Source organism: Amaranthus tricolor, chromosome 1, assembly GCF_026212465.1.
Source record: "Amaranthus tricolor cultivar Red isolate AtriRed21 chromosome 1, ASM2621246v1, whole genome shotgun sequence".
Taxonomy (NCBI): domain Eukaryota; kingdom Viridiplantae; phylum Streptophyta; class Magnoliopsida; order Caryophyllales; family Amaranthaceae; genus Amaranthus; species Amaranthus tricolor.
The window spans coordinates 7528258-7556255 of record NC_080047.1 but is presented as its reverse complement, the minus strand read 5'-3'; the positions used below and the strand labels follow the sequence as shown (position 1 = coordinate 7556255).

The 27998-nt window shown below is 35.7% G+C and overlaps 1 protein-coding gene across 1 annotated transcript; it reads left to right on the top strand.

The window, feature by feature from the left end:
* The first annotated feature begins 5 nt into the window (after positions 1 to 5).
* Positions 6 to 27987, top strand: LOC130828621 (phosphatidylinositol 4-kinase alpha 1). The gene is made up of 26 exons (XM_057694587.1): positions 6 to 1329; positions 2772 to 3113; positions 3186 to 3347; positions 5687 to 5857; positions 5942 to 6100; positions 6182 to 6309; positions 7018 to 7333; positions 8820 to 8988; positions 9360 to 9577; positions 12436 to 12594; positions 12740 to 12922; positions 15432 to 15959; positions 16071 to 16430; positions 16857 to 17071; positions 18911 to 19094; positions 19189 to 19325; positions 19659 to 19809; positions 21683 to 21949; positions 22471 to 22548; positions 22649 to 22696; positions 23501 to 23673; positions 23762 to 23957; positions 25516 to 25656; positions 26461 to 26669; positions 27269 to 27430; positions 27524 to 27987. Exons 1-26 carry the CDS (start codon positions 325 to 327, stop codon positions 27780 to 27782), a joined length of 6120 nt encoding a protein of 2039 aa, XP_057550570.1. The 5' UTR covers positions 6 to 324; the 3' UTR covers positions 27783 to 27987.
* Positions 27988 to 27998: the final 11 nt, after the last annotated feature.

Here is a 27998-nt window from a genome sequence, read left to right as displayed (position 1 = left end):
CTCGTTATTTCAACAATTTTCAATCGACTCCTCATTCTCAGATTCTCTTTTATTTTTCCCTCCTCCCTCAAACCATAATAAAAGCTGAAAAGAAAACAATGGCAGGGAGACTGCTTCACCATTAACGCCATGACAATGACCTTACCATCAACATCATTCCTTTCAACGATCTCATCCTGTAAACCCTAATTCATTGCTCCAAGTTTCCCCCTAATTTGATCTATTCGATCAATTTTTTACTTGATCTATCTATAGGACGAACCCTAGCACATTTCCCCCTCAATTTCGTATCAATTTTTTTTTTCTAGGTTTCGGTTTTCTTCAATGGAGGCTTTATCTGAGCTTTGCAATTTGATGGCTAAAGAGCCTAAGAAATTCAAAGAGAAAATTGCTTGGATTTGTGGTCGTTGTCCTTCTCCAGAGTCTCTTTCCTCTGGATCATCGAGAATTTCTCGATCTCAGCTTAATGCCGTTCTTGCTGTCGCAAAATTTCTCTCGCAATGCCCCAATCCTCCCGATAATCGTCCTCGTGATGTTGTTGTTGAGTTTCTTCGCTTAATTTCATCGTCATTTCGATCATCTTTTTGGCCTCAGTCATTTGGTAATGATTGCATTTCTTCATTTTACTCTGATTTTCTTCATTTTGTTGTGAATGCCGCTGAAATGTCCGAGGAACTTGCTGATGAGATTGCTGGATTTTTAGGAAAAATTGTGATTTCTGCTTTTAACAATGCCTATAATTATAATTATAATCATGATAGTAGTAATTCTGGTGATTCGAAGATTTGTAAGGCGTTTTTGATGTGTTTGTCGGAAAGTTTTCCGCGAATTTCTCCATTGGATGCTGAAAAGTTAATTAATCTCTTGTTAGAACAAGTTCATGTTGTTGCTTACCCTAGTTCTCCTAGAGAGGCTGGTGTTGCATCTGGTACCTCTTCGTTTCAGAGTTCGCCTGCTAGTTTAAGCTATTTTCAGCATCATGATAGTCCGAATCTGATGAATGGTTCTAGTCAGTTATCTGCTTCATCTGGAGGCACTTGTCCTGGTTCCAAGGTTGTGGTTGATGACACTGCCAGCATGGCTTCATCGCGTGTGTCTGAGATGAATGGGGTGGGCTGCATTGCCTCAAATTTGGATGGTGGGGGTATGGTTCGACAACAGGTTGCAAATTTCGAGGAAGAGTCGGTAGAGAGCTTAGAGAGGCAGGAGATCGTTTTTAAAATGGTTGGATGTATATTGAATAATAGAGTTGAGATTGATCATAAACTTATAGAGCAAGTGCGCTTGATTGCAAAGAGGCAGCTCCAATCGTCCTCTGCCTTTTTAAAGGTATACATTTTCGTACTGCGATTCATAGTGACTTCACATTGTTTTTAGAGATTTTGCAAGCTCATTGACTGAAGTTTTGATCAGAATAATGTACGTCTGGGTGACCATTCTTATTTTTATGGATTTCTCGGCTCTTCCCTATGTTCCTATGGGAATAATAAGTAGGACCAATTGGGCTACCTAGGGGTGGTGCACACAAATTTAAACTTCAAATCTGAATTAAGAAATGTGGTTGTTTTCTATTATCTAAAATACAATTGTTATTATTATAGAGTACGTATTCTCTTCACCTGAAACATATCACTTATTCTTGTTCGAATCACTTTTCAGATCAATGAGATACAGGATTCACATTTCAAAATTGCTTATTAGTGTTGATTAATTTAATTAGTTTAAAATGTGAAATATGAATGATTGATGTTTCCAAAATACACAATACAGAAGTTATAACAGCTTAACAGGATCTTAATATACTATTATATATACATTTTTCATTTTGTACTCGATTGCATGATGTTCTTGACATGTATACTTTTTGTGATTTGTGAGTCAGTGGGCAGGACATAAATGAAGAAGTGAAATGATGCAAGTATAAGGAATAATATGAAACATCTGAAATAAAAAATGTAAAATACATAATGCAAAGACACGAGTAAATATTTTTAAACAATAATAATGAAAGTAAAATTCAATTCAAACTATAAAATATGTTTAGCAAAACAAAATGATCAAATCAGAACAATTCAAATCAAGCCAAACACCAGAATGATTTGGACATCACCTGACATTTTTCATACCTGATGTGACCAGTGACTATAAGGTGATAATTATGGTAATACAAGAGGAAGTTTCAATCTGATAGAAAAAAGAAAGCATAGATAGACTAGAAGTATTCAAAGTTTCTGAAAGTTTAGAACTGCAAATCCTAAGTCTTTATGGAGCTTTTAAAATCTTGAATCTCTTGATGTTTCTCTTAGAAACTTATCAAATGCTTATTGCTTGCCCTTTAGAGAACTTTTTGCTGTTTTTTTTCTCTGCCCTTGATCCCGTTTTTCCAACTATGTGTATTGCTGAACTTTCAAGGGAAAGTATTGGAGATAGTCAGAGAAGAGGTAATTATCTGTAAGTTGGAATTGTAATGATACTTCGGTTGTAAGTGGGATTTCTCTGATTGTTATTATGATTATGAACTTGGAAACGAGGAAGGTCAATAGAATTCTGCTCAGTTGATTTGTTGGACTGACCTGTTTTGGGTTTTCACTATTAATTAATAATAATCAACATTTGTAAAATTGTGAAACAAAGTGTATTTTGAATTTAAGGGGGCCTGATCAGCTTCCAGGGTTGATTCATCCTCACTTGGAGTATTTTACATCTTTATGTACTATGATTTGGTAATTAATCGGTAGTATTCTCTAAAATTGTTGTTTACTTGTTGGCAGTTAAGGAAGCGGGACTGGACAGAGAACGGACATATACTAAAAGCTCGCGTCAATGCTAAATTATCTGCGTATTGTGCTGCAGCTAGACTAAACATTAAATGTCTCACTTCACTTGATTGTGATGTGAAATCAACAAAGAGGTTGTTACTTGAGACCCTAGCTTTGATGATAGATGCTGCAGAAGCTTGTCTACTTTCTGTTTGGAGGAAGCTGAGAATTTGTGAGGAGCTTTTTAGTTGTTTGTTATCTGGAGTTGCTCAAATAGCTATTGCTCGTGGTGGACAACTTCTGCGGGTTTTGTTAATTCGTCTCAAACCCTTAGTACTTACAGCTTGTGCACAGGTATACTAAAATTCATTGCTTGATTTTGTTCATTCTCTTTGTAGTTTGTAGTGATAATTTTATTCTGGACAGGCAGATACCTGGCACAGCAGTCAGGGAGCTATGTTCGAAAGTGTCCTTAGAACAAGCTGTGAGATTATCGAATTTGGCTGGAGTAAGGACCGAGCTCCTGTTGACACTTTCATTTTGGGCCTAGCTACTAGTATTCGTGGGAGAAATGACTATGATGACGAGGTAAGCTGTAATGCAATTTGAGCTTTTAAAGGCAAATTTATGATTTTATCATGTCCATTGATGTTTACATGTGATCATGCATGTCAAATGTTCTATGGCTTTTTACCTTTCACGTGTATGGCCGACTTGTATCAAAGAAATGTAATTTTTAATTTTTTTTAGTTTTTTATCAGCTTTTTTTTTTGATGGTTAATGCTCGTTCCTTTTCCTCTGTGACAATACATGTTAGGGAGAAACCATGTTGCTTGTCTAGCAATAAGTTTGACTTTGAAAATTGATATTTCGCTTTGATGTGTATTGCATTGCGAATAATGTTAAACTTTGTTCCATTATAATAGTTGTTCCTCACTTAACCTCAATGTTTGTATGTTACTGCAACAATATAATTATTGGATTGGGATCCTAGTTATTGTAATGCTGTTTAAAATGATTTATAAAAGATATCTTGGTGCTTATATTGCTCATTGTTGAACTTTTCCTTTGAGGATATGTTTCACATTGAATCGGAGAGGGGGTAATTTGCAGGATAAGAATGGGCTAACATTCTTTTTTGTCCAGACTTATATCTGAGGCATTGGTCAGTGATGTCAATGAGGGTGAAAGATGATGAAGTGCTGTTTCATGATCCTCGTGCTTTGAAAGGACACTAAGCAAAGGGGATACGAAACAAATGTGGTTCAGTTTATTGTCTGATCTCTATTTGAGTTTTTGAAGTGGTTAGGAAAAGCTTTCAGAAGCATAAGATAGCTCAGCAGTCATGCCATTCTTTTGACAACAGGACTTTATATCTAATTGTTTTCCATCTATTGTACCCGCCAAGTATGTTACAGATGATGGAATGATTTGTTGATTTCATAATTGCCTTTTGCATGGGAAGTATATTATTCGTATATGTGATAACTAAGATATCTGTACAATTTGCTTATGTGAATTTGAGGGTTTTGTGCTAATTGGGTGGTGACCAGTTTTGGGAGGGGGAATTTTGCAGCATAAGGTTTAGCTTCTACTTGAGAAGAATATTCTATCTTATCTTTTGTATTCAGGGTATTCATCAATGATGTTACAGAGGTTGTAGATGATATACTGTTTTGGTATGATCCTGTGAGTGGGGAAGGAAACCATGAGCCTATGAGAGGGGGTGTTTGGTATGAGGGAATGGGAATTTGTGGATAAATAGGTGGGATTGGTATTGAAAAATAGATTGTTGGGAATTGTTAAAATATAACCCTTGTTTGGTATGTTAATGGGAATAATTTGAGAGTTGTAATATTTTTATTTAGTAGGTTGGTATGAGATTGGGAATAAAATGAAAATTTACTAATTTACCCTTTAAAAAATAATTTGAGAAGTATAATATCTTTTGTTTAGTTTGTAATTTTTATAAGGGTATGAAAGTCTTTTAATATCTTTCCTCCAATTCCCACCCATCTATTACCAACTCGGCAACTCCCCATGGTAATAATTTGTGACCCAATTTTATTTCCATTCCCAAGCTTAATTTTAATCCCATTCCCACTAACCCAACATGGGATATTCACATTTTGGTATTATTAATTCCATTTTTTTTGTGGGACTTTAGGCAACACTCTTTAATTTATAGTTATGTGTGTGGGTTTTCTTCATTCTCCACAATTGATTGATGTAATGCATTTGTAAAGTACTTTACAAAACGATCACCACGTTCCCAAAGATAGCTTAGTAGGAAAAGACGTGAAAGGAAATTTGTGAGGATGATTGAGAGAGTTGTACATCTTCCTTTGAATAAGTATGTGATTGTTAATGATCCCAGGGGTTTCTTGTAAGGGCAACTTGGTTGAAGTTTATGTTTGGAATCCTTTGAGTGGAGCTGTGGAGGACAAATGTAGGCACCATTTTCTGGAAGGTTCAGCTGTTTTAGTTTTCTGATAAACGTTTGGCAAATGCACAATCTTTTGTTAACGTACTTTTACATATGTGCTTGGTTTTCCTTTTCTGTTGCTGCTGTGTCTTATATTTCCTTGCACCATTTATAACTATGCTTGCTTCTTTTTATGCTGACAATAATTACACCAAATAATTTCCCTTGATCGTTTCCAATTGTCAATGGTGATGTGTCCTTAGATTCCAAGGGGACAGCGAGAAGTTTTGTTTAGTTCGATCAATATATTCTTCATATGATGGAACTAGATTATAAAGAATGTCACTGTCTCAAAGTATTTCATAAAAATGCAGACTTATCTCGTTTTTCCATGTATCTATATGACTACAATTGTGGTGGGTTACGTTTATAAGCTACTTATTTTACTCCTATGCTGGTGTTTCTATCTATATTCTGCTCACACAAGAAACATAATCTTCAGGGCATGAAAGAAAAAGCTGCAATTCCAACTGTTCAGTTGAATGTTATCCGATTGCTAGCAGAAGTGAATGTTTCTGTTAAAAAGTCGGAAGTGGTGGACATGATATTGCCATTATTTATTGAAAGCCTGGAGGAGGGTGAAGCTTCGACACCCGGCCCTTTGCGACTTCGTGTGAGGACATTTTTTAAAATCAAACAGTTGAGTTGATGTTGAAGGATCTGTACATGTTTTTTACTGTTTGTTAAATTCTTACAGCTTCTTGATGCCGTTGCTCGGCTAGCTAGCTTAGGATTTGAGAAGTCATACCGTGAAACAGTTGTTCTGATGACAAGAAGCTACCTGGGAAAATTGTCAATTGTAGGATCAGCAGACAGCAAAACAGTGGCACAGGAAGCGACTACAGAGCGTGTTGAGGTACTTTCTAAGATACAGTTACTTTAATTTTGGTGATCAGCATCTGTTAGTGTGCACATGCTTACTGGTTTCCCACTTTAGACTCTTCCTGCAGCATTTCTTCTTATTGCTCTTGGTCTTAAGGAAAATAAATTGCGGTCTGACTATCGCCACCGTCTACTTTCATTATGCTCAGATGTAGGGTTGGCTGCTGAGTCTAAAGGCGGAAGGTAATACATTTCTACTATTTGGTACCTAATTTTGAGTCGAAATTGTTTTGCCATGTTCTGGTGTATCCTTAGTTAAAAAATGTCCAAGGTACACCAGGAGATTAGGGCTGCACCTCCTGATGGTTCACGCCTCCAGCGCCTGGTGTGCCTCCTGTTACACCTCAGTTCCTCTGCTCACCACTTTAAAGACATCCTAGGCCTTTGCTAATTGTCGCCTCACGCTTGAAGCCAAGTTTTTGAATCAAACGGTGCTTTTTTTTTTGAATAGTGAATCAAATGGTGCTTTATTTCTCTGTATTTGTTTATATTTTATTCGCCAAAAAGCTCCCTCCATTTTTTGTAGTTTCATCATTTCACTTTTTATGTTTCTCAATGCATTATTTTAGTATTGAAAGTTATAAAATTTGATGATTATACATTGAGGTGAATCTAACTAGATCCCACATAACTATATTTGTTCTCAAGTATAGATTACAAATGAGTGTCAAATTAAAACATGTCTATAGGAAAATACCTGGCTGATGCAAGTGAATCTATAAGGAAACAAAGGAAGGATATTCCAGACTTTCATTTCTTGATAGTGGACATTTGTAATTTCGCTGTGTGTGTGTGTGTGTGTGTGTTTTTGTATGTCTTTGCATTAAAGTTAAATATTAGCACATGTGTAATTTACATATTTAAAAAAGCCGCATTCATAACTGTTGCCAGGAGTGGAGCTGACTTTCTGGGACCTCTAATGCCTGCTGTTGCAGAAATTTGTTCCGATTTTGATCCAACTGCTAATATCGAGCCTTCTCTTTTGAAGTTGTTTCGCAACTTGTGGTTCTATATTGCTCTATTCGGATTAGCACCTCCCATTCAAAAAAGCCAGGGTTCGCCAAAGCCTGTCTCTACCGTCTCTACTGGCCTGAGTGGTGTTGGTAGCATGAGTACTATACAACTTCAAGCTGTGGATGGACCATACTTGTGGAATAGTCTATGGGCATCAGCTATTCAGCGCATTGCGCAAGCTACTCCACCTCTCGTAAGTTGATTTGCATACTATTTAATGGCTTTTTTTTGCAAGTTACTCCATCTGTCCCTATGTATTAGCACTTTGTTCCACTTAATTCACTCTCTTTCCTTTTTTGGCAACGATCTCACTTCTTTTCTTTTAATCCCATCCTCAAACTTAATCTCTTTTCATCTTAACCACTTAATTCTACCATCAACTTGTATTTTGTCTTTTTTTTCAACCTACTTCCCCTTCCCACTAAATATACAACAAATTTATTTTGGTGTTTTCTCATAGGGATAGAGGGAATATCTACTTATGTTTTCTCTTTTCTATTTGAAACTGCATGTGTCGTGGAAGTCTTCTTGTTCATCCTAGTGCATTTTTGATATTAGGCCTTTCTCAAGAGGATAAATCATTTGAAATTTGTAAATTAGTAGAGTGTTGAGGGGGCGTCCAACTAGGATGTACTGATATTAAGATGGCATGGAATTACAATAGTAAGTGCTTTACGTACCTTGGGTCATTTCCAAAGAATTATGGAGAATCAGAGATATTGAGTTCGGGTGGGAAATTTCTAAGGGAAATTAAATTTTCTACGCTATGTCTATTTTACTACTATGAGTCAGAATATTTGTAATTGAAGTAGATGAAATCGATAAGTAGAAATTGAATATGCAAAAGCATATGTAAATGAAAGATGGAAAAGGATTTTATTATTTGAACAGAAAAGATTTTTCGTTCATGTATAGGTCTTTCTTTTTGGGAATTGAAATTAAGGCGTTGGCGTTGTTATTCAGGATCACAATCTAATTTAATGTACTAGATTTCGTATGTTTCACAATGATTCTTACAGAAATCTATTTGCAATTAAATGATTGTTGGTGAGCTTGAGTAAGGGACGCTTTGAATTTGGATAATTTGGTGCTGAAAACATGGTTTATATGTCACATTGTTTTCTAAAATATTTGATGTTGTTTCTTTGCGACAAATGGAGTTTCTTTCTTTATTTTGAAAGGGTATTTATCCACATATTTCCCGGGCTAAACACGATGGGATTTTGAACTTTTCCAAGGGGACTTAACTCAACCGTTATGGATTCGTCATATGGTCTATAAATGCTATTAAGACTATAAGACCCATATTTTTTAATGTTTACTTGTAAAATGAAACTAAATATGTGCTAAAATTAAACATTCCACAGAGGCAAAGCTTGAGAATTCCATAAGACATGTTATTTCATCGTCAACGCTCAAGCATATCATTTTTATTTTCAACAATGTTTTCCTTTCTTTGTGCAGTCAATAATGTTACAGAATGATGGTCCTTGATGTAATGTACTATGTATAGGCAAAATTTTGCTAAGGTTGTTTTGCCAGTTGAACCAGATTATTTGATTAGATAGCTAGTTCAACTTATACAAGTATTATATGGCTGTTAACCTTAGGTTTTATTATGTAGTATCTAATATTTATATTAATGCTTAACTTGGTTATGAGTTATGTCTTCTATTTAGGTTGTAAGCTCTGTTAAATGGCTTGAAGATGAGTTTGAACTTAATGCTCTTCATAATCCTGGTAGCGGTCGGGGGAGTGGTAACGAAAAGGCTGCTGCAACCCAAAGAAGCGCTCTTTCTGCCGCATTGGGGGGACGAGTTGATGCTGGAGCAATGAGTACAATTTCAGGTTCATTATATCAACTCACATTTCTATAATACATATTTTGAAATTTACAAAACCAAATAAGTGAGTGATAGATATATTGATCCAATTCTCTTACCATGTCAAATTCTCCTTGCATCTCCCTCTCCCAGACCGCCACAGCAAAATGCAAACAAAGGAAAAGACTAAGATATGTTGGAATTTGAAAATCCTTGCATGCTCTAACAAAACTGTAATGGGAAAGACCTTGCTTCATAATTGGATGAAATGGGCTGTCTATAGACATTTTTTGCTAACACTAGTGCCTTTGAATCTCTTTCACATGACTTTATCCATTAAAGTGCTCTAATTTGGGGCTGAGTGAACAATGTTTTGTCCATTATCATTGCTTTCAGGTGTGAAAGCTACATATTTGCTTGCTGTGGCTTTTTTGGAGATTATACGTTTCAGTAGCAATGGAGGCATCCTTAATGGTGACTTGGAGTTAACAGCCTCTAGAAGTGCCTTCAGCTGTGTGTTTGAATATTTGAAAACACCAAATCTTGCACCTGCTGTTTTTCAGTGTTTGACTGCTACTGTTCACCAGGCGTTTGAAACTGCTGTGTCATGGCTGGTATTCTTTCCATTTGATGCTCTAAAGCTATATATTATACCTTGTACTCGTCCATGTGTTTATGAGGAATTAGGTTATTTGGTGTGTTGATAACTGGATAATGGAACTTGGGTATCTTGGTTGATAATTTCTGACTTTTTTTTGGTTGTTTGTTAGTAGTTTTTCTGGTTTGTGACCTTGTGTTATTTAAAAATGAGCTTTCACAAAACTTTCTATTATCTGATCGAGGGTCTGATATGAAGCATGAAATACGAAACCTCTGTTTTTTTATCCTCTATTTAAGTCTTGTAACAGTTTTATAAGCACCCTAGGGTAAATAATAATTAAGTACCCTACTGGAACTTTGTCGGTGTTATTCACAGTAATAACACATATTACATATCTGATTTCTCACTTTTTTGTTTTTGTTTTTCTTTTGGAGGCCAGTTATATTGTTTTTGCTCATTATATCAGCAGCTTTTGAAATTTTACATTTTATGTTCATTTTTTGGTTGATCCCACAAAAATTGCCATTGTTTTTACTTGTTCTAGAGCTAAATCGTGTTTGTTGATGTACTTAAGAATTTTGTCGAGTTGGCTATTTTATGATGAAAGCATGGAAATGGGGATTCAATTTGATGCTTAATTCAGGGCTGCAATCTTAATTTTAACAATTCTTTTTGCAAACAGATCAAACTCTTTTTGTGGCTTTGGAGAGGCAGTCTATATTAAAGACCTCTGTCCATGCTCTCATACTCCTTGTAGTGGCGTACTTTCTAGTTCAAATCCTTTCCAATTGGTTGTAGTTGTGTACTTTCTCATCTAAAAGAATGGATCAACTTTGTGAGGGTCTGAAAACATAAACAAGAACTTTTGATGCCATATATTTTAATTTAAAACACTAGTTATTGTGAATAGCTGTTCATACTGCAGGTGATGATTTATAGGATAAGTGAACATTAGTGCTAAAGAACATGCATTTTGTTTTCATAAACGTGCTCTGTTATGATAAATATTTGGAGGTATGACTTTCCATTAAAACATGCCAGTGTAGGGAAAACATATGTCTGACAGTGTGTTTGGCTAGAAACCATGAAGAGGAGGGGAGGGAAGGGGAAGTGAAGGAAGGGTGAGAAGAAGGAGCTAGCATTTATCATCTGAATATTTCCAACTGTTGGAGAATTTTGTTTGTTAAAACATAAATAAAATGAATTACATTATTGTCTTGCATTTCCTGATGTCATATACAAACAAGGACAAATGGTTCCACACTTTCCCTTCTCTTGCTTGCTTTCTGTCTTAAGTTTCTTACTGAAATATATGGTTTCTAAGACATTTCTGTCTTATATAGTGCATTCTTTGTGAGCACATGAAAGGACAAGTGATTCATCTCTTACTTACTCCAGTCTTTTGTTAGTCTGTAAATTTTTCTTTATTTAGGGTTTGGCTTGACAATGTCAACCATGTGTAGTTGGAAAAGAAGGCTAAAAGTAATAGATTTTTGAAGTGAGAAAATTTGTTTATTCAATAATTTTTTTGAAATGTAATGAAGGAGGAAATGGATTTGAGGGGCATATTTGTGTTGGATTGGAAATTTAAGGCCTGTTGATCTACAATTACTCTGTTAGAATTTGTGCTTCATCGCGGCAAAAAAGCGCAAGGTGCATCAAGGTGGCTCATAAAGGAAAATGTAAGGATTCCGAGATCAAAAAACAGGCTGCAGAAGTGGGGTAGAAAAAGCACTAGTTGCACCTTAGGTGTACCTTCTATACCGTGTAGACACACCTTTGGCTCCAGTGCTGAGCCTTATGAGATTGTGTGGCGCAGCATGTTGTGCCTTAAAGTAAGAGCGTCAGTCGTGCATTTTTAAATAGTGATGCTTTATTACTTATCTCTTTTAATACAATCATAGATTTTGTACTTCATAATTCATATCTCAAGTTTTTTTGTGCAAAATTTCTCCCCCTCGATTCATCTTAAGTCTCTGTTACCACTTTCTTAGTGAGTATTACCTTTAATTTTATCCTAATTGAAATATAGGGGATTGCCTGAACTTAAGAAAACCCATGTCATAGGCAAGATATATAAAGTAGTTGAAAATGGGGCCCATGTGTTGAGAATAGATCAGTGCATCAGTTTTGTCGATTTATTTTTGCTTGGGTTGTTTTTGGGTCGACGAGTCAAGAGTTCAACCAACTTCTTTTCTTATCAATAAAAAAATTTCATAATTTACTACATTACTTTTTTTGAATTTTGTAAAATTAATTCTCGTAAGAATGAGCTACTATACAACTTCTAAGACTTGGAAATCTGAATGAAGAAGTATAGTGAGTGACTTAAAACTTGAAAGTGATGATGTGGAACTAAAGAAATTTGACAAATTTTGAAAATGGGCAAAGCAGTTGAGTTTGGATTTTGGTTAAATTTGACCCTCTAATTTTCAGTCAAGGTTCTGGCTAATTTTGGTTAGATAAAAACTTGACAAGTCTACATAAAGCTGTTTTAGCTGAAAATGACCCCAAAAAGGAAGTATCTCAATTGGAAAAAATTGAGAGAGAAAGAGAGTATCTTTTAGGCTGGAGCAATGTACATCATATTCACGGATATATTAGTTGGTTTCTTCTTAGCCAATCGTGGCTTGTATCCATACAGTCACTCCTTGATTCTCAATCAGTCAACCTATATAAGCGTTCTAGGTTTCCGATATGTCAAATTTTGCATGTTGCAAACTTTGCCTTAGTTTTTGTTAGTTATTGCATGAGTTATGTTTCTCAGCCATGAAATTACGTCGTGAATTGTGGCATAAGAGCTATATTGATAAAACATTCTAATGCGAGGGTTGGTTTTCCCTGATTACTTTTGTGTACTACATATTTCAGGAAGAACGGATATCTGAAATGGGTAATGAAGCTGATACTAGAGACTCAACTCTCTCCGTCCATGCATCTTTTTTGATTAAAGCCATGTCTCAGAGGGAAGAGCATGTTAGGGATATATCAGTAACTCTACTGGTTCAACTTAGAGATAAGTTTCCACAGGTGATATCTCTAATTATTTTTTATATCTGTTAACCATATTAAAGGCTGAGGGGAAACATCTGTTTTGTTTTTTCTCTTGCTTATTGTTATTTGAAATGCTTGATTTTTTCTTCCCTTTTGACTGAAATTTGGAAGTAATCTGCAGATCCTTTGGAATTCTGCATGTATGGATTGGCTGCTTTATTCTGTCAACAATGATACATCTTCATCACTTGTGAATGATCCTGCCTGCACAGCTTCTATTCGATCATTGTTTCAAAAAGTAGTCAGAGAATGGATAATTATATCACTTTCTTATGCTCCGTGCACGGCGCAGGGTCTTCTTCAGGTTGGCTTGTTTTTGTTACTGAACCTTTTCGGCAAACCAGTTTTTTCATTATTTTAGTGATTTAGTGACTTTTGAACATTGTGGCGACTTGCTCAGCCTTCTAATTATCTTGTTGCTCGAAACATGTGGCATGCTAGTCCTGACTATTATCATTATATTCCTTTAGTTTTTTACCAGTAAACAATCGTATCATTTTCTTTTAGTATGCAAAAGGCAAATGTATGAGTAATATTACCGAATGCTGTTTTATGGGTACATCATTTACTGCCCTCTAACCCTAGGAAGAAAGGAAAAATATTCACATCTGCACTAGAAGATAGACAAAAGGTTGGGTTTGTTTTGTTAGACATTGGTGACTTGGTGCCTTCTTGCCATTTCCTGTTCCAAGTTTACATTTGACTTCCAAAAATTTGACATTGGTGACATGGTGTGCCTTCTTGCCATTTGCAGATGCACTTTTACATTTGACTTCCAAAAGTTTGACATTCCTTCCATTACCTTTATGCCTTTCATCAGGCTTTGGCCTACATATTCTCTGGGGAGTTCCAGCTGAGGGGGTATATGTGGACCACAACCCTTTTTGTTAGGATTTTCTTTCCCCATTAAATTAATTGACTGATGAAGAATGGACTCATCCTTTAAAATTTATGTCTTTGGTAATTTGGTATGAGTATTTCTAATAAAAGTCACTCTAATTCCATTCAAAGGTTCTTTTGTGGCTAAGGATAATGTGTTTAAGCTTAAGAGTTATGTTTAGGTTAAGAATTACCAGATGAATATCAAGAGATTTTCTTCCTAATTGACACCACACTTACACACCTACTATTATGAACAAAGGGAACTTAAAGTTCAAAATAACAATGGATAACAATGTCTAACTTTTTTATTGGTATTCATTAGACACACCACAATACTTTATCAAAGGCTTATAAGATCACAAGTAATCCTGCAAAAGACTACTAAACATAGACACTTCAGCAAGTAATTTCTAATCCTAGAAATAACTCAAAAGCAAAAACAAGCATTAAGCTCGTTACTCAATTTCATTAATTTAAATGTGATTTTTAAGTATATAAATGAGGACTATCTATAGATAAAGTACATGAAAATAACTACTCTTCATGGGTGCTTGAAGTGTGGAAGTAGTGTGATGATCATGGAAGTTGTTGAAGCAAAACTTTTTCTTGGTGGTTGATGGTGGGAGGCATGTGATGGGAGTAGTGGGGGAAGTTATTTTCGCTGATGTTCTATTCAAGAGTACTACTCCAACAAAGTTTGAATTTCATATTTCAACTCCCCTTGTTTTTCTCCTTGCATGATGGATATTTGACTTGTAACTTGTCTTCGTTTGGTTGATTTTCTCCATTGATAAATCACTTAGTACATGCTCAATTACATGATTTGTTTGAGCTTAAAAGTTTTATAGAAAATAAAAATTACAACTCAATCTATCTATACATGAGAATAATATAAATTTAATCCTAAATCCTGACTTAGATTACTCTAAACTTGACTCAAAATGAAATAAAAATTAATGGAAATATTATTAAACATGTTTAAATGACTTAGGGAATTAAATAACAAGAAAATAACATTAAAAAGACTCAAAATTAGTGCTTTTAACAATGTGGGCACATAGTATTGGAGTTGCTCTAGATATTTAATGAATTTCTAGACTTACTAGAGATATTTAATGGACCAAACTCATCTTTTCTTTAGGGAATTGAAAAACAAACTAATACTAGACTCTAAACAATATAAAAAGACATTACATAAAGCAATAAAAGTATGTACCAAAGATCAATTACTAACTATATGAAATAGTTTAGCAAAATGATCAAATGAACCATGGTGAAATAAAGAATCTTGAACCAATGATGGATGGAGTGAATGGAAGGAATATGAACTCCATCAACATACCTCCTGAAAAATTCTTCCTTTATTATTCCAAGTGCAGCATTTTTCTCTTTGGGAATTTTCCTATTAGGTGCAACATTCCAATTTAGGCAAGTATTTAATGTTCATTTGACATTTGCCCACCCCTCTCCCTAACACTGTCTACCCACTTGGGAGTTGGGACCACATCTCCCTCCCTTCTATTAATCAATCTAAATCACGAGCATTGTTTGGAAGGTTGCACTCTCTCTCATATCTCATTTGCATGCCAACATCAAAAGCTCTACTTTTTGAAATTAATGTGAGGAATACAAGAATGTAGGCGACATAGATTGGGGGTCTGGCACTGTAGTTTTATATAAATCATCTTCTCTTTTTAGTTTATATCTTTTGTATGTAAAGCCTTAGAAAACCTGAAGAAATAAAGTTATCATTATGACATTTTGGTTGATCCATTTTCTAAGGATGTTGTATGATGTCTTTATATGCCACTTGGCACTTGCCTGCTCGAGTTTGAGTATAGAATGAAGACTGATGTTTCTTTTCATTGGTTCCGTTGAACTTTTTTTAAAGTCTCGCAATGATTTCATAAACTATCTTCAAATGTATGCAGGAAAAGCTTTGCAAACCAAACCCAGTAGAGAGAGCAAAGCCTACCACTGATGTGGTGTCCTTGTTAACTGAGATACGCATAGGCACAGGCAAAAACAATTGTTTAACTGGAGCACGAACTGCAAATATTCCAGCAGTCATGGCTGCTGCTGCTGCTGCTTCTGGGGAAAGTTTCAATTCAACGGAATCCTTTAGCCTGGAGGTGCTTAGTACTGGTGTAACCAGTGCTGCTGTGAAGTCCAAATTTGCTGGAGAAATTGCCGGAATGAGAAGGTTGTATGATAGCATTGGTGGATTTCAGTCTGGGGCACAAGCTGGGTTTGGTATAGGTATTGGACTTCAAAGGTTAAGATCTGGAGTTTCTTCTCAGCCTCCAATTGAAAATGATTCTTTTAATGAAATCCTGCTGCAAAAGTTTGTGCTTCTACTCCAGAATTTCGTATCCATTGCCGAGAAAGGTGGAATAGTGGAGAAAGCATCATTTCGCGAAGCATGTTCACAAGCTACTGCCTTGCTGCTTTCAAATTTGGTATTGTTTTCGATACATTTATTTTATTTGTTTTTAATATTTATTGATTGCATTTTCTGTATGTGCCTTTCTATTGGTCCTCATTTGAGGTGATTTGATTCTCCTCTACAGGGTTCTCACTCGAAAACAAATGCAGAGTACTTTTCTCAACTACTACGTCTCCTCTGCTGGTGTCCAGCTTATATATGCACCCCTGACGCCATGGAAACCGCTGTTTTTGTGTGGACTTGGTTGGTTTCAGCTGCTCCGCAATTAGGCTGCCTTGTTCTTGCTGAACTCGTGGATGCATGGTTATGGACAGTTGATACCAAAAGAGGCCTTTTTGCATCTGACGCCAAGTGTTCTGGGCCGTCTGCTAAATTACGACCTCACCTTTCTGCAGGGGAGCCAGAAGCTTTACCTGAAAAAGACCCTGTGGAGCAAATAATGGCTCATAGACTCTGGCTTGGCTTTATGATTGATCGATTTGAGGTTAGATTGAGCTTTCCATATACTTTATCTGGGTGGGAGCGTAGGTGGGCTTTGTGGTTTGTATGCTCAATGTTGGTCTTTGTAATTCACACGCCTCCTTCAAAATGCAAAATTCCTTGTTCATATATGATGCACTTTTACAACTTTATTTCTGCCCTGTAATGATTGTTGCATCAGTTGTTGCTGCAATTGATTTGTTTCCAGTTGTGGCTGAGTGCGTGGCACTTGTTAATTTCTCTTTTATGGTCATTATGTTTGTTAACATCATTATGCATTCGATCTGCATCCTCATTATCTTTGTCACCATCATTGTGCATTGGCTACTGCATCCTTGTTTAGTGGACAGAGCTTCCTGGTTTATGCATACCCTAATCTGTCTGACATAGTATCCATTCACACCTTTTTTCCATTTCATAACTAATGTAGGTTGTTAGACATAATAGTGTGGAACAGATGCTGCTGTTTGGCAGAATGTTTCAAGGAACCACTAAACTTCCCTGGAGGTTTTCACAGCATCCTGTAGCTACGGGTACATTTTTCACTTTAATGCTTCTTGGGCTAAAGTATTGTTCTTGCCAATCCCAAGGTAATTTGCAGAACTTCAAAACAGGCCTTCAGCTGCTTGAAGACCGGATATATAGGTGATGCCCTTTTCTGTTTTTGATTGTTGTAAATTTGAGGTAGATCGACATGAAATAATTTTATGTATGGAATGAGGCAGTCAGCAACAAAACAAACCGCCTGATCTGTTCTTGCACAAATGACTTTTTCTCTGTTTCCATGATGAGCATACGTTAACTTTTTCCTAAATGAATAAAACATCTAAAATACTTCATTTTCAATGTTGTGGCCTGTAACGCTGATGTGTCATTATTATTCAAAATAAGGCTGAAGGACAAAGTGGCGAAAACCCTTAGACAATTGCTATGGTATTAATCTACAAAATCATGAATTGTTGAGAGGGACATTCACATGCTAAAATCTGATTCCAGCTACTAAAAACCTCAAATTATCTTGATAGGTGAAGCAATACCCTCAAAATTCCTTTTGTTCTTTCGTTCCATGCACGCCGCCAAATTTCATACATAACGATCTTTGGCACTTCAGCAAGGTGTTTTTTTTTGCTTTCCTTTTCCGGGCTACAAGGACATCTTTGCACTTAACTTATCCCATATCAGGCTAATAAGTGCCAAGTAAGAGCCCAAGGACATAGTTTAAGACTGCAGCTGCTAGAATAGGAAAATGTTTATTTTGGGAATGTCCTTAGTGGCATCTTCTGTTTACTGGTTGAGCTCTAAGAGTAACGTTTTTCTTCCAAATGTCACAAGTATGGAGGAATACCACTCAACCAATATCGTGGTAGTTGCAGATGCTTTTACCAATAATGCAATTTTTATGATAGGACTTGTGTTAAGTCTGCTTCCATGAAATTGCCATTTTCAAAGAATAATTTTGCCTGGTCTCTACACTTCATTTTATCGAAATAATTCTTTTGTTAAATACTGATTTTTATTTATTGTAACTATTTTTTGTCATTCTTTGGTCAGAGTATAATGGACTATAGTGAAACGACTCATTAAATTATGTGCACTTTTTGTTTTTGTGAATTTGTTGATAATAGTTGCTACCAAGGGTCAATCGGAAACAATTTCTTTGTTATCACTAACTAAGGTATAACAAGAGTAAGATTGCGTAGATCCAACTTCCTGAACCCCACCTTAGATGGGAGTCACTTAATGGCATTGGAGTAATGGAATGGGAACTGATTTTTGTTGCTTAAACTAATTCTAATCGATCTCGCTTGTTTTTCTTCTTTGCACCCACTGATTTTTACCTATTATACATAGAACTGATTTATATTGATTTGGATTTTTTTCCCATATCAAAACTGATTTAGTTTTTTCTAATGGTGCGGAAACTTCCTTATTTGTAACTTATGTTGGAAATTGGAATTGCAATTTGAACAAAATCTCAGATATGTATTTTAAGGATTAAAAATGTAATTTTTCTGGTAACAGGTCATGCTTTGCCTCATTTTGTTAAGTATAAGTACAACCTTTACCCTAATACCATTAAAGGGATTTCGACTTGGCAAGGTTTGGGTTTTTAAGGTTGGATGTATGCAATTATATCCTTGTATGAACAAAGTGTGTTTCCCATTGACCTTTGATTGCAAACATTATTTACATGTTTACATAAATTAGTACACATGAGAACCATTGTACTATAGTCTATTACAATTTAGTAAAGGAATGCTATATAGTTGTGGTGGTTTGTTTTGGTAATGCCTCTTAGTTGGTTGTCACAAATGTTTTTAATTTATTTAGTATGGTTCTAGGTTAATGTCATCATTAGGTATCATTGCCACTATAGTGATCTCCTTTATAGCTTCGCTATTTGGAGATCGAACTTATGTGCAATAGTCAAAACTTTCTTCATGACCTGTGGCAATTATTGATGATTCCGAACATAATATGCAGGGCCTGTCTGGGATGGTTTGCTTATGAACCTGAATGGTTTGATACGAGGAGTAAAAATTTCGCTTTAAGTGAGGCACAATCTGTTTCTGCGTTTGTTCAATATCTTACGAATGAGCGAACTGATAATGTTCCATTAGATCTGAAAGCACAGGCACGTGAAAAAGGGAGCTCTCTGGGTGAGGGGGTATGACTGCTGTTCTCAGTATGTCTTTTATTTAGATTCTTTTCATATGATGTACATCCTTGCGTAGTGAATATTATTTTTGAATTCCATGCAGAGAGATCATCATCATCCGGTTTGGGGTTCCATGGAAAACTATGCTGTTGGGAGAGAAAAGCGGAAGAATTTGCTTCTAATGTTGTGCCAACATGAAGCTGACAGACTTGATGTTTGGGCACAACCTACTAATTCAAAGTAATATCTTATGTTTATGCCTAAAAATTACTCACTCTTTCCCCATGAGATTGTATTAGTTTGTGAAAGTGGTGAGTAAATAAAAACAAGTGGGTGGTAGAAATAAGTTGATGATATTATAAGAGAATGAATTTGTTGATGAAGTTAAATTGAATGAGTTAACCATTGCCAAATAAAGAGAGTAGAAAGTAAGTGGGACAACTTAATATAAAAAGGTGCAAAACCATGAGGGTGGAAGGAGTATTATAATATTGTGTTGTTTAGTTCTTCATACTTGGTAGTTGAAGTTTATTTATGTTCAATTATTTCATTTTGGCTCCATGACATTTTTAGGGACTATACACCTCGGCCTAAAATTACCGCTGAAAAATGGGTTGAGTTTGCTCGGACAGCATTTTTTGTGGATCCTCAAATTGCGTTGTCATTAGTGTCACGATTCCCTGCAAATGCATCTCTGAAAGCTGAGGTTACTCAGCTAGTTCAGGTACTTTTTTGATTTGCTACTCATTGTTAGGGTCAGAGAGAGGTTCATGAGAATGTGGTCAATAGAGCCCATTGGATTTCATACTTCTATAATATGAAAATTGTCCAAAATAAATTTAAAAAATAACTTTTATGGATTGCTTACTGAAGTTAAATAACTAAATTGAATAGCTCAATATTCTAATTCAAAGATAAAACCTCATCGAGGATAATAATCGAAAAAAAAGACATTTAAATTATAGGCTTTTGCTAGGTTTTTGCTAGTTGATTTAATTGGTTTGTTTTTTGGTAAATATTAAAATGTACTGAATTTTTATATTTGCAAATTTTAATTTATACAACATTGACGTTACAGTTGACTTTGATTGACTTTTTAAACCCTACTCAATATAAAACCTAGATTTGGTCATGGTAATTTGAGATGGCACTGTTTCATGATTCTTTTGTGATGGTATTTGAGCATATTTAGAGTGTTTGGATGGAAAGAATGGAGGGAAAGAAAGGGGAGGGATTTGGAAGGATGAGATCCCTTATTTGGATTACAAAATGGGAGGGATTTGGAAGGATGAGATCCCTTATTTGGATTACAAAATGGGAGGGAAGGGATTTGGAGGGAAAGAAAGGGGAGGGATTTGGAAGGATGAAATCCCTTATTTGGATTACGAAATGGGAGGGAAGGGATTTGGAGGGAAGGGATTGAGAAGGATTTAAAGGTGGATGTTTTTTGTTAAGGTATCAATCTTTCCAAAGTTGGAAAGATTTGGAGGAAAAATGCTTATTTCCCTTCCATTCCATCGTAAACAACCAAGAGTTTATTCCTTCCATTTCTCTTCTCTTCTCTTCCCCTTCCTTTCCTTTCCTTTCTTTTCTCTCCTAAATTGCTATCCAAACATAGTGTTAATAATGTTGGTTATACTTGTCTAAGACTCTAAGTGTATTGGACGATGGTGCTGGTGGTATGATTATAAATTAAATCATGGTTGGGATTACGATAAAAGCAATGCCTTGCATGTGCTTGCTTTGTAGAAATATAGCATTAATAGTTCTGTGGATTCGCCATCATCTCAGATAAGTAGCTTTTTGTTGCCCTGCATGGGTTTATACTCAACAATTTCCTAAGTTCAAGGAAACTTTGCTTTTCCAAGCTAAAATTCGACATGTGAGTTATGATTAATGGCTAACAATCAGAAGAAATGGCCACTTTCCCCCTGTTCTTAATTTCCTGTCCTTCAATTTTGTTTTGCTAAGAAAAAAAAACTTGAGGTCTGAATTCTCCAATATTCAGGAGCCTCATGGACTGTTGTTGATTTGGTTTAATATTTGGACGTAGCAAGGTCCTAATTGACCAGCATGATAATTGCAAAGGGATGGGTTGTGTTTTCACTCATAATTATAAACATGGGTCCATCGTTTTGACTTTTGAGCGTACAAGCCAATGGTGGACTGGTGGTGATTTTTTTTGTTTTTGCTACAAGATTAAAGTATCTCTATGAGCATGCTGAAGAGTTCCCAGAATCAATTGCATGCTTTCCTTTTTTGAATGTCCCAGAATAAGTGGCAGATTCCATTGTCATTTTCTTCTCACTAATCTTTTTCTGTTACTTTTAATCCCTACAATTTTTCTCTTCTTTCCCCTCCCTTATTCTCTTTGTTCTGCATAGTTTATTATTGTAGCTAATGGGATTGCCTAAGTGCGCCATGCTATTTTTTTAGAACAGGAGAGTGTCTATTTGAATACAAAAATTTTTTCTTGATTTGCTTTGGGCATTTAGACCTGCATATTTCTGTGGAAGTTGCTTTTCATATCTCTCTATTGTGCAGATCATCAAGCTCATATTCTGTGCTAATTTGTTATTTATTGTATTGTGTGGCAGACACATATACTGGAGCTTCGGTGCATACCTGAAGCACTGACATATTTTGTCACGCCAAAGGCAGTAGATGAAAATTCGATGCTGCTGCAACAGTTGCCTCATTGGGCTGCTTGTTCAATAACAAAAGCTCTTGACTTTCTTACTCCTGCATATAAGGGTCATCCACGTGTGATGGCCTATGTGCTTAGGGTTTTGGAATCTTATCCTCCCCATCGTGTGACATTTTTCATGCCTCAGCTTGTGCAGGCTCTGCGTTATGATGAAGGGGTGAGCTTTTTTATTACTGTTGGCTGTTGTCATATTTTATCAACTTAAAGTTGATTGCAACTAATTGTACATATGGATTATCTTATTATGCTTGACAATGATGTAGCTATTTGTTCAATGGGACTTCAATATTGTTTGTTGGGATTTGGTCAAAGAAATATTATTAAATTTTAATCTAGTAGTGCTTTTCCACAAATTGTAAATGCTGCATTAGCGTTGTAGTTTTCAGTTTACTACATGTGGCTTTGTAATGTGTCTATTGAAGGTGTCTGCACACGTTCTTTACAGCATGATGGGTTTTTTTTTCTTTGTAATGTGTATGACCTTGATCATTTAACTTGCTAAAATGCTTAGTCAACTCTCGAGTAAGCTTTTGCTCTTGAAAAATATTCATGACGAGACTCATATAATTGAAATTTTGACAGTATTGTGTTATTAGTTTTGTTCGTATTAGTTGATCTCCCATTCTAAGGGATCATATATTTATTGTTGACATCTTTGTTTATCTTTGTGCCTTATAGAGGTTAGTTGAAGGGTACTTGCTCAGAGCAGCCCAGAGAAGTGATGTGTTCGCTCATATACTTATATGGCATTTACAGGTGCGGGAAATCTATGAATGTGTTTTTCTCACTGCAGTCTTATATAATCCTGTGTGCTTTTCATTATCTTTTAACCAACCATAATGTGCGATGATGACAGGGCGAAACATGTGAACCAGAAGGGGGAAAAGAGGTTGACAGTCAGAAGGTATGCCTGGATTCTTTACCTTATCTTTCCCATCATTATGTCTCTAGTTTTTCTACATACATCTGTATGCATAGGTCATAGAGTACAATTATCAAAAGAGCTCCAATGAGCCTTGAAATCGCCCTTAAATAGAAGAAAACCTGCTCTAGTTTTGATGAAAACGAAACGAAGTCAGCCCTCTCCTCAACACCTGTGCTCACAATTATCTTCATGACTTCATCTCTTGTTTAAACTACATTAGCATTTTCTCTGTGTCAAGTATCATGCCCTGGTCAGGCTAACTGGCCATTGCCTGGGCTTGGCCGCCAATTTATGATGGATAAATTTCTTGCATGTAGAAGAACCATCATGTAGACTGAGGTCATTACAGAAAAAAGTGTGGGTAAGTCGGTTAGACAGAAGCTTAACGGGGACTATTTATGATGGATGATTTACCATTACCTTATGAACCATACTTGGAATTTCTGTGCTATAGAACTTGTTTATCATGTATGAGAGATAAATATTCTTCGAATTTTTTTTGTCTTTAACTGGCACTGGTTACGTAACTTGACAATTTAGTGTCACCCGCAGACCTCAACCAAACTTAATTTTCTTTGCATGGTGTTCCGCCATGATTTATGTTGCTTATTTTCTTGTACAAGGCTCAGCTACTTATTTTTCTAAGTTATTTCTGTTCCCCCATAATTTTATTTCTATATTAGTCATCAATTCATTTTTGTAAAAGTATAAACATTTAATTTATTGAAACATGGATGTTCCATGGTAGCTATGTCAATGCTAATGCAGTTCTATGTACGGCAGAATCGTGCGTTCCTGGCACTCTTGCCACAAGTTAGGCAAAGAATTATTGACAGCTTTAACCCAAAAGCTCTAGATATATTTCAGAGAGAATTTGATTTCTTTGACAAAGTCACATCTATCTCTGGTGTACTCTTTCCACTTCCAAAGGAGGAACGCCGTGCTGGCATACGAAGGTAATCCCTGTTACTAAGGGTATTAGCAGTAACTATGTAGCAAAATTATGTTTGTCTGTTTGATAATTGATTGGTCTTACATAACCAGGGAACTAGAGAGAATTGAAATGCAAGGAGATGACCTCTACCTTCCTACCGCTCCCGAAAAACTTGTAAGGGGTATTCAGGTTGATAGTGGGATCCCTTTGCAGTCAGCAGCTAAAGTTCCCATTATGATCACATTCAATGTAGTTGACAGGGAAGGAAATCCAAATGATGTGAAGCCCCAAGCATGTATCTTCAAGGTATTCCCTATAGCAATCTGGTTACCTGTAATGCTTTTTGCTCTATTACGTTTCCAGCTAATTGACCTAACCTAATCTGATATAATGAATTCTGATTATATCCCTTATTTGTGGTTGGAGCTCAAAGTTTCTGAGACAAGTTATTTTACTATTTTGTGTTTGAAATTTGTTGTAATAAAAGCACTTTCAACCTCTTTCATCACATAAAAAAAACTTGTTTGTTATTACAAGGGTACTATTTCGAACCCCCCAAAATGTCTAGGTAGGAGCCACTTAACAGAATTGGCTAATGGAGTAGTGTTGTTTGAATAATGGACTATAGTAAAACGACTCTTCAAATCATGTATAATTCTTATTTATGTAGATAATGTTAGGTATCAATTGTCAATTAGAAACAACCTCCTTGTTATCACTTATCACAAGGTTAAGATTACTTACATCTAACACCTTTGAATTCCGCCTGGGTGAGCCATTTAATGGGACTGGGAATTGGAATAGTGCAGTATTGTTAAAAAAAAAAGTCTTTTTTATGATATTAAGAAGTTGAGGTTGTCCTTTTATAAGATTCATTGGTGATATTTGTTTGAAAGATAGTCTTGTGAGTGTTGATTATATTCAGTATGCCACATGCAAAAGTTTGATGGTTTTTGGCAATTCTGATTGTCAAAAGTCAAAAATCTTTTATGGTTCAAAACTTGTTCATAAATGAAGGAAATGATAAAGATTTCTATTTTACATTTTCATGAAGTTCATCTTCAAACACGTGTTTGTCTGGAAATTTTCATTAGCACTCCCCTCAGTAAGAGATGTTTGCAGTTGCTCAAGCATCACCATGAACTTTGACCATAATTTTGTAAGAAAGACAAGACTGTAATTGCATTATCATACCCTCCATTTGATACTGGATACCATACCAAAATGACATTATTTCAGAAATGGTCAGATTTCATAATCCACTCTCTTGATAATAAAATGACATGCTGATTTAGTGATTTTAGTTAATTTGGAATTCCGCTGTGTCCAGTTTAATGCTCTACTATCAAAGAGAAGATAACTTACAATTATGCTTAATATTACCTTAGTCTATGACCATGATGATTGTTCTTTAATTTCTATTATTCATTAGATTTGATAATTTACTATGAAGGTATGTGGCATACTTGTCCATGAATCTCATCTGAATAACTCCTACATAAGGTACAATATCTTGGATAATAAGACGACCTATTATATTTGGAAGACTTATTTTTTTTACATGAAAAAGAAATTTTTTTTTAATTACAAAAAAAACACTAGCTAGAATATTTCCTTTAAATATATCAAACCAAACATGGAAAATATGACACCTCAATATAGTTTACTAAGTCTAATAATCTACAATGTCACTTGGGCTTCAGTTTTACCCAGAAAATAATGGAATAATTTCCCTTTTTTGTGTTCTGTCTTGTGCGTGTCTGTTAAGTGTTAATCATATATGTGACATCAATGCTGTGTGTTTGTTTTTCTGCTTGTATGTTGGATTGAATTCTTGATCATCTGTTAATGGGTATTGATCTAGGTTGGAGATGATTGTCGACAAGATGTTCTTGCTTTACAAGTGATTGCACTTCTTAAAGACATTTTCCAGGCAGTAGGACTGAATCTTTATCTTTTCCCCTATGGAGTTCTCCCAACTGGTCCAGAGCGAGGAATAATAGAGGTACACTTGTGCAGCAATGATTTTGTGGCACAAAATGTATATCATCATATGGAAGTTCTCTTTTTCAGGTGTCCAAGGCGAATTTCAATATTTATAATTATACTTATATAATTTTTTGTAATAATAAACTCTGCTTGCTTATCGATCAATGTTCTTGTCCCCAATCCCTGGTGGATATTTGTTTCCTGTTACTCCCTCCGTCCCCAAGAAATTGCCAAGAGTTGAGATGTGCGAATGAGATAAAAGAAAGTGGCGGATACATTTTCATAAAAGGAAATTGTTGCAAAATCAAATGGACTGAAAAGGAAGATGTGGCAAAGGGAGTACATTTTAGTTTCCTCTCTTAATTTTTATTGCGCAAGCATCTGTGTAAATACTGTTGTTTTCACTTTGCACCCAATGAGCATCTGTTAGTATATTTTGTCAATCTTCTTTGCACGTAATTAGCCTCTGCACATTAATTCATGATTCTGGCTGTTGCATCAAGTGATTCGAATGGGTTGTGTAGTATGCTGTTTATGTAAACAACATTCTATTCACTAAAATGCCTTCTTCATTAGTATAAATTGTGGAGAACACCGGCTGCACCAGATTCTAACCTGGGCAGCATTGTTCATACATGTGACATGGTTTAAGTTTGGTTGAAGTTGTGAACCCCACCAATTTTTCTGGCAAAACCATGGATGCACTGCTTCGTGGCGTCATGTTAAAAAATTGATTTTTAGCCTTGGGTATGTAGGATCTTCTTTGAACATGTTTTTTTAAGATGCTATTTCTGATTCTTGAGGGCATTTTGCTCTGTAGGTCGTGCCTAATACGCGGAGTAGAAGCCAAATGGGTGAAACTAATGATGGTGGATTGTATGAGATATTTCAGCAAGATTATGGACCAGTAGGAACACCCAGTTTTGAAGCTGCTCGAGAAAATTTTCTCATTAGTAGTGCGGGTTATGCTGTGGCCAGCCTTCTACTTCAACCAAAAGATAGGCACAATGGAAACCTACTTTTTGACAAGTACGCTTTCTTGATTTTATAAATTTATCTTTATTAAACTGACTCAGAACATGTGCAACTCTTATTTATGAGCAGTTTGGTTTTTTATCAAAGGATCGTTTGGTACGAATGGGGAACATGGAGTGAAGTGGAAACACTTGAGAAATAGAAACGGTAATTATAAGGGTAGTGGAATAGGGTATGTGTTTGAGATTATTGGGTAATAATAAGGGTAGTGAAATAGGGTATATATGTTTAAGATTATAGGGTAATAATAAGGGTAGTGGAATAGGGTATGTATTTGAAACTCTTTAACGGTCATCAACCTCTTTGGTAGCATCAACAATGGCAAAGTGGTATGATCCAACACTGCAAATCTATCTAGGTGGGGAGCCACTTAATGGCATTGGGGGTAATGGAATAGGGTATGTATTAGAGATTTTAGAAGATGACTCAATGATATTTAAATGAACTCTTAGCCCTTGAGATTTTATCTTGCTAGTAGTAATCTACTGAATTGAGCGACTGCTAGGAGAATGATTTGTCTTGCTCTGACAAAGGTCTATTTGATATACCACACAAAGCAAGTTAATACTGGTTATCAATTTTTGCTGATGCAGTGTGGGAAGGCTTGTTCACATTGATTTTGGTTTTATCCTGGAAACATCTCCTGGTGGGAACATGCGCTTTGAGAGTGCTCACTTTAAGCTAAGTCATGAAATGACCCAACTTCTTGATCCTTCGGGTACTATGAAAAGTGAAACTTGGCATAATTTTGTGGGGTAAGAGAACATATGTTCTTTCTCTTTAATTTATCAGCAAAATATAAAAACATTACTATCACCATTACTAACCTTCCATGATTTCCCTTACAGACTCTGTGTAAAGGGCTACCTTACTGCTCGGCGACATATGGATGGAATTATAAACACTGTAGCAATGATGGCCGATAGTGGATTGCCTTGCTTCAGTAGGGGAGAACCCATTGGTAATCTACGGAAGAGATTTCATCCTGAGATGAGTGAACGTGAAGCTGCGAATTTCATGATCCGTGTATGTACTGATGCATATAACAAGTGGACAACTGCAGGGTATGATTTAATACAGTATTTGCAGCAAGGTATTGAGAAGTAGTAGGCATGTATAAAGTAAGTGTAAATTTTTCAAGGCATTGTCACCTAATGTGGCATTCCTACAATTTTTTCGAGGGATTGCAGTGTTGAGAATAGGGCTTGTTTATTTAGCAAGTATAGAATATTTATGTGGTATTCTTCTGAATGTAAAGTGTACGATATAATAGTTTGCATATATCAATGAAATGAACGTTCTTTTGTGTGAACTTTGAAGTGC